Source organism: Amphiprion ocellaris, chromosome 2 (assembly GCF_022539595.1).
Source record: "Amphiprion ocellaris isolate individual 3 ecotype Okinawa chromosome 2, ASM2253959v1, whole genome shotgun sequence".
Taxonomy (NCBI): Eukaryota; Metazoa; Chordata; class Actinopteri; family Pomacentridae; genus Amphiprion; species Amphiprion ocellaris.
In genome coordinates, this window is record NC_072767.1 from 27,288,514 (window position 1) to 27,304,539 (window position 16,026).

Below are 16,026 nucleotides of genomic sequence, written 5' to 3' on the forward strand. Positions count from 1 at the left end.
CTTCATGTTTTTTTTCCAGTCATCTTACTTTCTACGAGAAAAACACTGCTGCACATTTGAATAAAAAGAAGTGGAGCAGTTCACAAAAACACAAATGAAATGGGAGACAGCGAAGCCGACCAAGGCGAGTAATGGTTCCCACATTTTTTATCCCCCACCGCTGTTTTTCAAAGCCCTCGACAAGAAGAACAAATGATTAATTGTGAGTTATACGATCCCGATTCCATTTCAGAAAACAAGCTGTACCGCTTTTGTTCTGCCTGTGAGCTTCTCTGCACAACAAATCAGGAAACAAAACAAGCGGATGAAACGCCGGGCCATTCTCTTCACTGAGTCATGGGTCACCACAGCTGTTCTTCCACTTCTATTAGTGAGGGAAAAAAAAGAAGTGGGGGAAGGCTGAGAGGAGGAGAAAAAACCTCACTACTCGACCCGGAAATAATTGCTCACACTATCAGGAATGTGGCTCGTCTGGAGGGCAAACAGTTGTTTATTTGAAGTTCCCCACCGGGAATGACACGAGAGGGAAGAGAGCGACGCTGGGCTCCGTGGCAGGAGGACGGGGGTTTGCTGTGGAATGGCTTGGCTCGAAGCCTGTCCAAACAGGGAGCTCACACTCAGCTGGAATTAGGTGCAGAACTGTTGTGTACAAATCTGACCCAACCCCAGACAGCATACGAGTCTGTTGCACCAGATACGAAGGAAAATTACTGTTGAAAAAACAGACAGCTCTCTTTTTCTACTGTTGTTAGGACAATTGCCTGATCTGCAGGGACATGTGGTTCATTCAGAGAACAAAAAGGACTGGCTTAAGCATGAAGAGATGGAAAAAAAACATTTTGGAGCATGTTATTGCCACAGATGGTAAAGATATATATTATTTATGAGGAATCATAAGTTGTTCCTGCAGAGTTACATTTAGTCTTTAGAACCTCAAGCGGCTTTGGGTTTTATTTTTCTCAGATCACATTCTCACTCATTGTGGGTTTATTTTCACTGCAGTATAAAGTGCTGCGCCTCTACGGAAACAGCACAACCATGACTAGAAGCAGAGAGAACAAATGCCAAAAATCATTTTTAAAAAGCTAAATTTGTTTGACTATTTTATAAAAACTGAAAAAAATTGAATCAACGTGCAACATTCTTCCAAGCGCCGCTAGGTGTTATCAGTACTGGAAAAATGGAGACACTACAAAATATAGCTATTTTACTACTTACATTTTCAATTTGTTTCCGTACTTGTCTTCTCTCTGCTCTATTTAAACACGGCCTGCTGTTAAGCCCAAAACTCTGAATTTCTGTCACATGGCTGTTGGCCACAGCTCAGTCAGTCATGGCCTTGCAGTTGTGCCAATGAATGCAGAATTTTCTGTTTATTTTTGAAATTACACAGAGATTAAAGTGATTTTGATCAAATATCCCAATTTTAAGTTTAAAGTTAGAAATTACTTTTCCATTCTTTAAGAGGAAAACATGCCTTTCAATGCTGTCAGCAGGTTTTGGGGTAAAGAGGGATGAAGCATGATTAGAACAAAACAGCACATCTACAAACAGAATCCTCAGTTGCACTTTGAGGTTGGTCCTCCAATATCAGGATCATTAAAATAAAGTCTGACACTAAGGGGCTTCTGGTAAAGCAGTTGAAGGAATTACATAATTGCTGCTTTATTGATTTTAGTCTTGATGGGCTGCAAATAAATACATTTTTTTTTAAAAATCATGTTTTGATATTTCGGTGGGAATTTTGAACTGTTTTCCACCATAAATAAATATAATACGTACACAAGCATGTTCCCTTCAGCCCACAGAAGACGATTGGTAGGCTGGGATGTATCTGTAGCACCACAGTGCTTCCTTTATAATGACATGCTTAGACACATTTTACCTTTATCAAAAAGTTGCAGCTCCTATGATTTGTCCATATTGCGATAATATTTTACTAACTGTTCAGCCCTAATCTGCATCTCAAAAAGAATTTTAAGTCTGACATTCATGGTACCCAAAAGTGATTACTTTATTCTTGAGAGTAAAACATACAAACATTAAGTACAAGTTGTTTATAATTAGTAAATATACATGTTCAGGATTAAGTGATGATTACTTGGTGCCTAAGTGCAGTTAGCTGGTTATAAATGTCAGCCCGTCATTAGTGGATTAAATCTTTCATTAAGAAGTGGGAAGAATCACATGGTAGAAAAAGGCAAACCCTTCATCACATCAGTGACTCTACGGAGTTCACTGATGTGATCTGAAACAAAGTGATGCTCCGAGCTCTCCAAGGTGACACAGAAACACCTGTCCACACTTGTGACTGTAGAGAGATTGCAAAAACACTTCTGATACGTTTTGGCTACTTGCCATCCTTCAAAATGACAATGAGAACAGTCAAGAATTTATCAACTGTTGTTTGATTACAAAAAACTAAATTCTAACTTTTATATGTAAATCCCCCTTTTCCACATAGATTTGTCAGAAACATCCCAAAAACAGGAACCTACACCTGAGATAAAAGCATACTGCATGACAAGGGTGAAGGTAAGTGCTTAAAGGCGCTGCGGTGCAAGTGCTGCAGACAAAAGGAGGTTCTGTAACATGTACAGAGAAAGAAAGACTTAAAGAAATCCAAGTCAAGTCTGACTCCAGGCACACTGAAGTGATTCTTCTAGTCTAGCATGTATTTAAGAGGACAAGATGTTAGTTAACCCTCGGAACCCCAAAAACCTGTTTAGCAGGCATGTTTTTTTTTTTTTAAGTTAACAAAATCACAGCATTCAAAACCTCAGAAGCTGTAAGAACAGAAGGAAATGTCAGATTTTAAACTTTCCAATGGTCCATGAACATATAATGCATCTTGTGCCGTTCCAACATAAAAAAAAATCAAAAATAAGCTGAAAATTTTGATATTTCAATGAAATCTCTAAATTCTACAACTTAGTTGGCCAAAAAAAAATACACAGTCTGCATTAACATGACTGTAAAAACATTAAATTCTGTGCTCCTCGTTGCAACTGGAAAGCAAGGAGTGACTCAGCTGTGACCAACAGTCACATGACAAAAATTTAGGGACTATTTGGCTGAACTGCAGGCAGTGTTTACACAGAGCAGAGAGGAGACCACAGGAGTGAGTGAGAAAAATAAACCACACTGGATCAATAAAATAAATGTAGCATTGCTCAAAAATGGTTTACAGAGGAGCAAGTTGCCAGCAAGTTGTTGGAAGATACATTCAGCATGGTGAAATCTCTATAATGTGCAGAGTCGTGTGTAAAGTGTCAAATTTGAAGAGATTCAAACTTGACATGTAGTACTGATGACACCTGTGGGCACTTGGAAAAATGTTACATGTGGTAATTCCATTTTTCAGCTTTTTGTAAAATAAGTGATTAGCGAAAATTAACTTTTGTTTCCTCTTTGCTATGATTTGTGGCATTGTAATTATGTCATAATGCACAGAAAGCAGGTGTTTTCAGATGTGCAGGACTTTATATTGCAGTGAAAAATAAGCCAACAGTGAAGATAAATATGACAGCAGCAACATAAATGCCCAGAAACTACTTGGAGTTTAGAGGGTTAACTAACAAAACTACTGATTTGAACTTCTTGTGCTCCAATAGAATCATTTTAAGACAGACCTGACACCAGATACATCTCTGAGGCCTGGAGACTGACCAAATTCTATATAAAAAAAATGCCTTCTGCATGACAGCAAACTATTCCTTCTATACCAAAGCTGAATAAAACAATGCCAAAAATCCAGCTAATAAAAAAAAACACAGAAAAACTCACAGCTAATGTGCAAAAGACCCCTGTTTCCTTTCAAAAACCAGAATATCATCTTGTTGGTATTCCAAAAGTAGCTGATGCCAAAACCCCAAAACATGCTCACAGCTATAAAAAGCCAGAGAAGACAAATCAGTTGTACCAGGAGTACATGATTACTACCAAATACACCAGAAAAGATTTCCTTTGATCAAAACTTTGAGAAGCGCTGCATTGCTCTACATTCTAACTTAATTAGGAAGCACTAGTGTATTCCACACTATTCATACTAAAGCCTTACAGACATGTAAGATGATACATTCATTTTATAGAAAGTGGTGTTAACAGTGTACTTTCTGGCTCATTAGTACACCGTCTACATTCAACTTAGTTTAACACAAAGCAAAAATGTTGGATGGAGTTAAATTTGATGAAATATACAAGTCTGTAGTCCTTCAGACTTCTTGAAGTGGCCAAATAAAACGCAGACAGTGGATTGGTGTGATGTGAAGAATGCCGATAACTGCTATGGCCAGTAGGTGTCAGTGAGGCACAGCGGTGAAAATGGAAAAATGGCTTCATGGCATATCTTGTTTTTAAATATAGGAGGCCTGTAACGATCACTAGACCTAGACAGCTATTAGTTTCATTTCACCCTGAGATTAAAGACAGACCAATGATCATTACTGCACAGACAAGGAAATGTAAGTAATTAGATTTAAACGCCAGACGATAATCATTAAGTAAAAATAAAAGCAGTTACGCATTTGTTAAGTACTTTGTCAATTAGGGTGTCCCATTGTTGAAGCCTACTTAAAGATACAATTAAAAATATAAGCAGAAATAATTACAAAACTATACATTTCTTACAGATTTTCTTTAGCAATATGTGAGTTTGCTGTATTTGGAACCATAATGCCAAGTAATCAAATTAAAAGGCGAATGGAGAACGTTATTTTAAATTGCTATGCATTCAGCAAGTTGAAAATAAATCTAATAGGTCAATGCTAATGTGTACATTGTGTTTTAATCCTCTGACTCCCAAAACCCGCCAGCAGGTTTAAAAAGCATGTTAGCTTTACACAAAAAACCCCCCCAAAAAACTGCCACAATTGCACCATTTATCAGTGCAAGAAACTGTAAAACAAAACATTCTGCATGTCTCACCACAACCAAGCAGCCATTAGTGACTCAGCTGTGATCAACAGTCACATGGCAAGAATTCAGTGAATCTTTGGCTGAACTGCAGGCAGTGTTTACACACTGCAGAGGAGACAAGTCTGCTGGCTTTTCAAATTTTTGAAAATAAATAATCATGATTTTTTTTTTATTATTTCTGAGTTTTGTCTGCTTCTAGCCATGGTTGTGCCATTTCCATAGAGGTGCAATAGTTTATAACGCAGAGAAAAATGAGCCGAAAATATCCCAGAAACTGCTTGGGGTTCAGAGGGTTAAACTGCTATACATTCAGCAAGTGGCAGGTAAATCTAGTATGACTATGCTAGTGTATATGTTATGTAGTAAAAGAACGCACGTTTCGTAAAAGCACAAAACGGTTTGCATGGCATGAGTGATGAACCCTCAAATGCATATTCATTATTAGAAGTTGAAAAGGACACTGAAAGACGTTTGGCACTCAAAAATCTTGAAGTGAAAGACATAATTTGATGGGCAAAGTTTCATGAGAAGACACGAGTGATTTAAAAAAAAAAAGTAAAAAAGCACCACAACCCGACCATAGCCGGGATCCCAGGAACGCCAGGTCAAATCTAAACAGCAGATGTAGGTGGATGTACACAGATATGCCGAGGCCAGGCTGTTGGAAAGTAAATAGAAAGATGGCTGGACAAATCTATCAACCTACAAACTGTCTCATGCAGCCATCTTTGTGTGCATCACCTTTTCAGTAGCTAAAAGCTTTCTGAAGGGTGTTGTTGAGACTAAAGCCCCTTTCAGACATGGGATACATAACACTGCTGCTTCTTCAGTCTGTTAAAGAGACGACTTTCTGCCGTTCAGATTCAGGTCATGTTAACGTTCCAACTACACTGATGGAAGGCCACACTTACAATATTTATCATTCATGTGAGAACATCTAGTGACATATAATAAAAAACAATGCACTAGATAACAAAAGACTAAATCTTAACTAATAGCAGCTAATTAAACTGTCCAAATAACTAATAGCCTAGTTGGAACTGACAGAGCTGATTAACTGTGACTGTGTTCACCTGTTTGAGGTGAATGAAAGTACACAGTCTGACAGTCTATTAGATTATGGTCAATCCCGTCTCCATGCATTTATTAAATAAACTTAAAGGAAAGACCTGAAGTCCTACAAACAGCTGGAAGCACTAAACAAAGCTTCAGGTCCTGACAACGTAAACTAGATTATATTCATTTTGGTGATTCTCATTAATCTTAGCGTGTTACAGACTCTGTCTTCAATGTAGCAAAGTTACTGGATCCAACCTAGTAACACTGCAGTTTTGACTTTTACACAAGGATGTCATCAGATTAACAGAAAGGAGTGAATGTCTGAAAGGGGCTTTTGTGTGCATCTTTTTGAGCAGCTACAAACCTTCTAAAGTGTGTTGTTGAGACCCAGACTAAATGGTGTCAACTCCAAAGGGTGAGATGTGTTGCTGTTTATATTAACGACAACGTCATAAACTGTGGACAGCCCTGGACTGAGGCTTCAAGTGCTGTAAAGGCCTTTGCTTTACATTTTAACATGTGGGGATCCAGAGGGGTCTGTCATGGCCAGGGCCTGCAGGTTGTGGCACTGAAGGAGGAACCCCTCGATCCCACTGCTCCCCGTCAGAGGGTTGCTGTAGAACAGGTTCTGTTCAGGGGGAAGGACGCTGTCAGAGCCCCAGTCGGAGTCTGAATCCGAGCTGCCGTTCCCAGAGCCTTCGGTGGCTGTGGGCGGGTAGCTGAGCTGCTCCAGCTGCTCCACCAGGTCACTGAACTGAACAGCAGAGCTGCTCTCAGAGCGCACCGAGTACGCTGGGAAATTGACCATGGAGCTGGCCTCTGACTGGATGTCAGACCCTGGCAGGCGGAGTGAGGACGAGTCGGGGCCTCCGTAACCCACCGACATGGACTCTCCTGCAGAGCTGAGCCCCAGATTGTCCAGTGAGCTGCACTCTGAGCGGTTATTAACCAGAGAGCTGGTCTCAGAGTGACCTACGATGCTATCAGGGAAATTATTGGTGTTCCCATTAAGGTCCTCAATACCTACACTATAGATCCTATTCTTGCTGAGGTCTGACTCCTCCACAAAATCCAACTGATCTACTTTATCCTCGAGGCCGTACGAATACGCCTCTGCCCCCCCACCATAGAACGAGATTTCAGCGGGATCATCATCGATAAACTCCTCGGTTACCTGCAGCGGCGAGTTTGACATTGAGAACATGGGATTCTGTTTCGTACGCAAAAGCTCCGCCTCAAACGCCTCAGGTGTAAGAACCCCCCTCCTCTTCCGTCCTCCCCCTCCCACCGAGCAGCCCGTCCCCCTCCTCCCACCACACTCACTATCCTCATTGCCATTTTTGGAGGGCTGTGATTGGGAAGTGGCACTCTCTACACACACAAACAAGGGGCTGCAGTGTCCTGCTGCCTGATTGCTGGGGGCACCTTGAAAAGCGAAGTGTGACGGGGAAGCGGCCTTGACAGGTTCTTCCTTCGGAGGGCTGGGGGGTCTGGGAGCTTGAAGAGGGGACTGAAGATGCTGCTGCTGCTGCTGCTGGTGAGGCGCTGGAGAATGGCTCAGTGTGGACAAAGGCTGGAACTGAGGCTGGAGATCTGTTCGTAGGGGAATGCTGGAGATGTGCACTGGGTGAAAGGAAACGGCAGCTGAGGAAGGGGAGCAAGAGGTCCTGAGACTATCATTGAATGACAAGCTCTGAAACAATAGAAAACAGAGAGAACAAGGAGAAATACAGAGTGAGGGAAGACAGAGAAAAGGAAAAAGAGGAGACTTGTATCAGTTTGTCCATTACAGCACAGTTAATGGAAAGTTTAAGTTTCACATGTTAGACAAAATACATTAAGGCTAATTCATGCTCTCCACACTGAAAGGTACATGTAGGCCTGGGTGATATCGTATACCTGCGATAGCATGAACAGAAGTAAGTTTATGTCTGCTGTCTGTTTTCAAAGTCCACATCAGTCATGCAGACTTATGCATGACTGACCATGCCTGGCCTTTAAACCATGAATGGGCCTTTAAAGGCTCCACCTACCTGTTTTGGCACATCTGTTGCGAGGGAGCGAGCAGACATTCGTATCTTACTGTTCCTCCTAAAGAAGAAGAATAAAACACATTCATGTCAGAATTTTTATTATGAATGCAGATGGAAATATTTTCCAGCAGGGGCTTAAGAAGATTTAGTGACTGACAGAGTGTATACATTAAAACACACACCTCTGGTAAGGGGTTCTCTTTGCTCCATTTTCCTTGACGTACTCCACAAGCTGCTTCTGGGTTCTTCCACTAACAGAGAGAGGTTTGAATTAAAGCAAAGGTCATTGAAATTACTGTTTGATCCGACAACAAAACCCCAAGCTTAACATAAACAAGAATTAAAGAAATGACAGATGCTTTTGTTTTCATGTCAGCGGTGACTACCTGTATCTGAAGGAGGAGCCTCTAGTGAAGAGGATCGCTTTGGATTTGGGTTGTGGTTGGTCAAACAAACGGAAAAATGAATGATACTCCACACAAATCTTCCAGAAGATTTTACACTGGTCGCGACTGGCCATCATAAATTCCAGAGTATCCTGATGAGGACCCTAAAACATACGTTAAGAAACAGAATTTATTTAAAAAAAAAAAAAAAAAACCAAAACACAGATCTTGTGTTCTTTGCAGCAGATGTGAAATCTGACATAAACCCTCAGAACTCAAAGTAGTTTCTGGACATTTTTCCTTATGTTGCACTTCTACTCACTGTGGGCTCATTTTTTCCTGCAATATAAAATCCAGCACCTCTTTGGAAACAGCAGAATCGTGGTTCTGATATTTAACTATTTACATTTGTTCCCATTGTTGTCTCCTCTCTGCTCTGTACAAAGACGGCCTGTAGTTCAGCTGAAAAGTCCCTGAATTTTTGTCTGGTGACTGTTGGTCATAGCTGAGGCATTCATTGTTTCTCTGTTGCGCTCAGAAGCAGCAATTCTTTAGTTTTCTACAGAATCTGGTCAAAGACCTACTTCTGGTGAATTTTTAGACAAGACAGGCAGAATGAAGTGACATTGAAACAATTTAATGCCTAGATTTGGTTAAGTTTTCCAGCTGAGTCGCTTTGTCAAATAAGATGCATTCAAGAACTGTCAAAAACATGAAAATTTCAGTTTTTACAGTTTCTGGCTGATAAATGGTGTCATATTGGCCATTTCAAACCCATCAACAGGTTTTAGGGGGTCAGATTGTTAAATAACGTGCAAACCGTCTCGTTTTCTGGACCTGGACACTAATTTCTTATTTAGTACTTACATGGACCTCTGGATGAAGCTTGATCAGGAACCGTTTTCTCTTGAAGCTCAGTTTGCGAATCTTGGACCAGTTGAAGGTATTTATCTTTGTGTGGCCCTGGAAGAGAAATAATTGTTATAAAGAGAGAGGTAACATTAAAGAACACAGGTAGGGACTGGATTTCACAGAGCAGCAAATCACCTGAAAAACCTGAAGCCCCATGTGAGCGACAGCCAGATTAATCTTGGTTCCTTCTCGGTCGGCTGCTGGGTGAAAGCGGACTCCATACATTTCCAGTTTACGGGCAATCTCCAGGATCTGGAAATCTGATTCAGCGGGAGTCTGGCCTCTGGTGGTCACAAAACAACAAACACATTAACACTCAGTGGTAACAACATATCCATTTCATGCTTGTCATTCACAGGCAGGTCTAAAATTTCTTAGTGCTTCGTTTATCATGGTAGACCATGTAATACTGCTGTGCATATTAGAAATTGATCTGATTTTCCCATCACTATCCTAGTCTGGTTTAATAGTCAAAACAGAAATTGCTGTTCTAATTATGTGACGATCAGCGTACGTTTGTCTGTGAATCCGTCTGTCTGTGTGAAACATTACTTAAAAACGGACTACCAGATTTGGATGAAATTTTCAGGGGAAGTCAAAAATGGCACAAGGACCACCTCGTTAAATTTTCACAGTGATGCGGCTTATAGTCTGGATCCACGGCTTTGTTAAGGATTTCCCATTGCCAGATATAACTGCCTGCTGTAACCATGACGTGAACACTGTTGTTTGCCTGCTGACGATCATGTGATTGCAATCCTACTGCAAATTGACTGTGATTTATCAGTTGGAAATCATACAAGGAACAAATGATTAAACTGTGGGGTGTTTCTGAGTCCCATCAATTCCTGCCGCCAGCAACATATTTAGGTCACGCAATGTAGCAAACCCCAGCCAGACAATGGTGAAGCTCCTGATGTTTCACAAAGCCTTTATTTACGTTCAGCCGTCAGCCTTATTTTGAACACAAATTCACCTTTCTGTACTTCAGTCCTTTCTTTAGGAAACACCGTAAGAGCTTGTCTCCATTCCAGCAGGTGCTTCTAAGTTTATACACATCCTTTGCTAGACAGCAACAGCGTGGAACCGTTTTCTTTCATCTTTACGTGAATTTTCAAACTTTTCGGCAATATTGTCATGTCAAGAACCCGCTTCTTAGATAAACACTTCCTGTGCCGCTGGAATGGTGACAAAATAAAAGCCTGTAACATTAAAAATATGCCTTCAAAATAAAAGCATAGAAGGAACGGTTATTTTAACACTAGCAAAAAACAAAGGCTTGTCAAAAGTGATGAACTGATCAACAGACCTTTATAAGAGTGATTTACACGCAATTCGGTATAAATACATAACATGCACATGCATAACACATGCCTGCACCTCAGCGCAAGGTCATTTTTTATTAAAGATTTCATCCGTCGGAAATGATACGTCAACTGAGCAGCCTTGGTGCAGTACTGCGCTCTCTGAGTGTTTTTCTAGTTTCTCTTTGTGTTGGAGGTATGTTTATGAACGTATTTGTGTAATCCTGAAAACAAAGAGGTGCAGATCTGGGTAATTTGCTTTAAAACTGCCAGACAGAATTTTTGTCACTTGACAACTGGGCACTGATGACTCAGTGGTTCCACAGTTGCATTAAGAGGCACAGAGTTTTTTGTTTTTAATTGACAAATGTTCAAATTAGAAATATATTACAGCGATTTTGATAAAATATTACAATTTTAAGCTTAGATTTGGATCATTTTTGGAGCAGCATCGCATGTGACAGATGAGTAGTTAATGGACTGTTAAAAAATTTAAAATCTGACCATACTTTCTGTTTCTACAGATTCCGGCTGATAAGTGGATTTTGGAGACTTTTTTTTTTTTTTAAAGGTAGCATGTCTTTCAAAGTGCTGGTGGGTTTTGGGATTCAGATGGCAGAGAAAATGTATTTAAGTTTAACTTTGCAATTTATCTGTGATTCTTGTGTGTGACACACCATGGATAAGGATCTGTATTGATCATGGATCAGCTACGGTCTGTCACACCACTACACCAAATCATGCAAAACAATTCAATTCCTGTTACAATTTTACAGCAAACATCTATATTTACTTATCTGTGTCACTGACTTCACTCCCCCAGACCTTCTGAGTAATCTGACTAAATAAATCCCTGATTGCCTCAATTCATAAAGCTAAGTATAGACAATACCAATAGAATAAACTTAAAAAGGTTTAGATATCTGTGTGGAGATGTTGTCCACAACATTTTAACAGGAGAATCAAGTAGATAAGAAATTAAATTGAAAGGAGAAAAACAGATATATTTCACCGACTGGTCACACAACTGACTTATAACACTGCAGCTCATCTATAAAATGTGAAGCTCACCATTGTTCCCTCTTCTTTTCCTTCAACTTCCTTCTATTTACTTAATATGTTTCACAATGTCTGACTCGTGATTATTGAACATCCCTGATGCATTTAATCATGCACTCTGAAGTGGTGTTGCATGTGATGTGCTACACAAATAAGTTTGCCTCAACTGTCCTGCAGGTCGTGGGTGCTCTCCAAGATAAGTTGTGCAATACATCAACACTTAGTTTGAGTGCCTAAGATGCACAACTTCCCATTGAATATAAGTAAATCTAATGTCTTCTGTTGTAATACTATTCATTCAACCACAAATTGCCCAAATGGCACCATATAGCATAGCCTAAAACTGCAAAAACAGAAGAATTGTCAGGTTTTAAACTTTCCTACAGTCCTTGAACCATTTACCTGTGACATGCTGTTCAGTCAGAAAACTTAACCAACAGTAGGCCTAAATTTGTGATAGTTCAGCAAAATCTGTTAATTTTACATGTTTGTTCTGTACTCCAAGACACAAACAAAAAACTATGACCCACTCAGCTATGAGTTAAAATTCAGGGACTTTCGGTTGAACTGCAGGCAGTGTTTACATAGAGCAGAGAGGAGACAAGTATGGAAACAAATTAATAACGTAAATAATAAAGTATTAATAGTATGTGGGTTAGTCACACTATTACAGTATTGGTAAAACCTGTGATATGTTGGACATGTTGATTACAAGTATTTTTTTAAGTCAAAAAAAAAAAAATCAAAGCAATTCAGCTTTTACTTTTGTCATGATTTATGGCATTGTAACTGTGGCATGCTGCACTGGAGACATATTTGACTTCTGTCTACTCCAAAGAGGTACAAGACTTTATATTGCAGTAAAAAATGAGGCCACAGTGAACAAAAATGTGACAGGAGCAAAAATGTTCAGAAACTGCTTGGGGTTCAGAGGGTTAAATCATGAGGCTGGGCTTTTGCCAGCTGAACCACATCATGAATGCCTGAACCTCGTAGTATACATGGATAACCGCAAACTGTTCAGATTTCAGAGGGTAACATCAGTTTTCCAGAATTTGGGCAGTGAATATATACATACATACATATATATGTTCTGAAACGTTTGGTTTGATTGTCTACTGTGGCACAGTACATTTGAAATTTGACATGCGATGCCTTAAATACAGTTGCATAATAAAACTATTCTAATGACTGCTACTGGCAGGAGTACAACTTCTCTTCTTGATTTATGACATAAAATTTTAACAAAGTAAGATAGTATCATGACATGTAGTGTGACCCTAAATCCTTTGTAACTTCTAGGATTTTAGAAGCATTATCTGAAACCATGTGATTACAACCAAACAGCATGTTAGGAAGACATATCCATCCAATCATCACCCCATTCTAATTTTGTTCATCCGTTAAGCAGTGAAATCTCCTTAGGGCCCTCCCCTGCCCCACTGGCCTTATGGCTAATAGACCGGCCAGAGCGAGGGATTAGGCCAGGGGAACTCGCTGCTGCTTCCACACTGGCAACCAAGGAGGAGATTAGCACAAGTCTTTAGTGCCGCCTAATACACTGGGTTGAAAAGGGCTCCTATTGGCCATAGGGTAGAGGCTGGTTGTGGGAAAAGTGCAGCGAGGGGGTTTTGTGAGACTCTGAAATGGGGAGAACTGTCTCATTATGGCTGTTCAACAAGAACACACGGTTGTCTCATTTGTAGGACTGCACGATGTCGGGAAAAACCAACATGACGACATTTGGTTTTCTGCGATGTGTGTTGCCATAATAAAAAAATACAGGAAGTTTGACGAGATGATTTAAATAACTTTTTGGACAGAATTCAGCATTCTGGAGTGTTTGGGAGGATTTTGCACTCGTCATATTGAGCTTTTTGGTGCTGATTTAAATGTTCAAACAAATTAGTTGTGTTGCCTTCAGTAGTGGCAACATCTGTAAGACCCTGCAAACAAAGCACTTGTTTTTGGCCAACATCACTTTTGTAGCCAAAATATTTCCTGTTACAACTGCCTATGGTTGCAAAATTTCAATCCAATGTTGTGCTGCTAATGTACAAATCTACATTAAAATAAGACTTAAAATATTCTTCTCTCAAAAACGTTCATCATGTCTTCTTATTAATGCAATAATTTTGAGCTCTTCTTTTCAGACATAAAGTGCATAGATAGATACTGACTACCTTGACAGTTTGACAGGCTGTCAAAATCTACCGGTTGACACTTCACACACTGTCAGTGAGACGCTTCTGAAGAAGGCAAGAGCTTTCGCCAAAACTGTCAAGGTAATCAACATCTATCTATGCACCTTATGTCTGAAAAGGACTCAAAATTATTGCTTTAAAATATTCTTCACCTGAATTCAGAACATCTCCTAAAAGCAAAACATAATTAAAACTGTACTCAAAGCTCCTTACTGACTGAACATCTGCTTATTGACAGACACAACAGCTCACCTGTGTTCCCTAAAAGCTTTGCATGCAGGCTGCAGGGGAAGCTAACTAGACAGCTGTGCACAGGGAAGCATCTAGTCTCCATTTTGGTACTGCAGCAGCTCAGACTGGTGTGAGACCAAAAATTATTTTAAAAAGACCAAAATAAGGATTTGTAATGTCAGATTTACCCAAGCTAAAACCATTTCACCTAGATGAGCTGTTTTCTGTGAATGGAGCATTCATTTTCATTTACTGTGAAAATACAAAAATCATGACTGTAAAATTCCATCGATTGTGTCGCCCTACAACTTATGTTACATATCTTTTCACAACCAAATTTTACTTCTTCTGTGATTCTCTCATGATCTTTCATTTTGCTGTGTACATGTGGAGGCTACATTTCAACCAACTCTATGTCTATCAGATAAAATCAAAAAACACTATTTATCCAACAACCCTTAAGCGTAAATGATGCTCTATAAGAAGGACTTGTCTTGTAGATTAGTAATGTAAAATTAGAACTACGCCAGTTTTCTTTTTATATCAAGCAGTAAAAAAACATTGTAACATGATGTGATCGAGTTAATCTGCCTGACTTTACATCATAATGTGATGCTGAAACAACATATCATGCAGCCCTAACAGATTAACATAGTTTACCATGTTCATGTCAGGAGGTCAGATTCAAACATTCTCAGAGTCGCAAACTGAACTGCAACAGTCAGACGACATGAGCTGTTCAGAAATGTGAGGGAATCATCACACAGCTTCATCTCCACATGAAACGAGGTGCAGGGCAGACCACAGACTTACAGATGCCTGCGGTGGAGCTCCATGATCCTCTCTTGCACTTTCTCTTGGTAAGGCAGCAGCTTGTTTATCCTCAGGAAGTCTCTGTCCGCTACATCATCGTAGTCTCCAATCTCCGCTGTGGTTTGTGAAGGAAAAAGCAAAACATCGGTTTGTAAAATCAGGGTAAACATCTATTAGGAGGGTTCATTCTCTTTATTTGTACTATGTGCATTTAAAATTTGATTAGACTGTTTATTAACAACAGTAATCAAACAACTTTTAATGGTGTGTTCTCCATTTTCTGACCTTTACACTGGAAAGTCCCTGGTGTAAAGTATTCAGAAATCTGACATTCAAACACTACAAATGTTCTGTTAACCCTCTGAACTCCAAACACTTTCTCCTGTTACATTTTTTGTCACTGCACTCATTTTAAACTGCAATATAAAATCCTGCACCTCTACAGAAACTGCACAACCATGACTAGAAGTAGAGAGAACTCAAAAATATTTTCTGTGCAGTATAACAGTTATAAGGCCATAAATGATAAAAAAGCTGAACTTGAATTTCTTTATTGATTTTGCAAAAAAAAAAAATGGAATCTATGTATTTTTTTCAGTGCCCTCAGGTTAAGTAATACTGTAAAAAACAGTGATGCCACAAATTATAGCTATTTTACTACTTACATATCCAGTTTGTTTTCATGCATGTCTACCATCTGCTCTGTGTAAACACGGCCTGCAGTTCAGCCGAGAATTCTCTGAATTTATCAAAGGACTGTTAGCCACAGCTGAGCCAGAACTGGCTTCACTGCTTTGCCAAGGAATGCAGAAATCTCTTATTCTTTATTTTATTTATTTATTTTTACAGAATCTGATGCAAATGGATTAGTTTTGACAAATATATAAATAACACCTGGAAAATTAAGTGATTTTGAAAGAAAAGTGATGATTTTTTGCTGAGACGTTTAAGTTTTTCAACAGTTTTTTAATACGAGTAGCTCAAGAACCACCTGAAAGCTAAAAATCTGACAGTTCTGGTTTTGCAGTTCCTAGTTGATAAATCATGTCATTTTTTAAAAAAAGATAACACATCTTTCTTACCTGCAGTGAGTTTTGGGATTCAGAGG

At 39.5% G+C, this 16,026-nt stretch overlaps 1 protein-coding gene across 3 annotated transcripts in view; it reads right to left on the reverse strand.

The window, feature by feature from the left end:
• Positions 1-16,026, reverse strand: part of farp2 (FERM, RhoGEF and pleckstrin domain protein 2) — a 46,381-nt gene that overhangs the window by 14,772 nt on the left and 15,583 nt on the right. For all 3 annotated transcript variants that reach the window (XM_035953440.2, XM_023281446.3, XM_035953439.2), the window contains exons 7-13: positions 14,919-15,033; positions 9,443-9,590; positions 9,263-9,358; positions 8,396-8,559; positions 8,192-8,260; positions 8,010-8,067; positions 7,402-7,669 (exon numbers count right to left, since the gene is read on the reverse strand). In XM_035953440.2, coding sequence (XP_035809333.1) covers positions 7,402-7,669; positions 8,010-8,067; positions 8,192-8,260; positions 8,396-8,559; positions 9,263-9,358; positions 9,443-9,590; positions 14,919-15,033 — 918 coding nt within the window. The remainder of the gene's footprint in view (positions 1-7,401; positions 7,670-8,009; positions 8,068-8,191; positions 8,261-8,395; positions 8,560-9,262; positions 9,359-9,442; positions 9,591-14,918; positions 15,034-16,026) is intronic.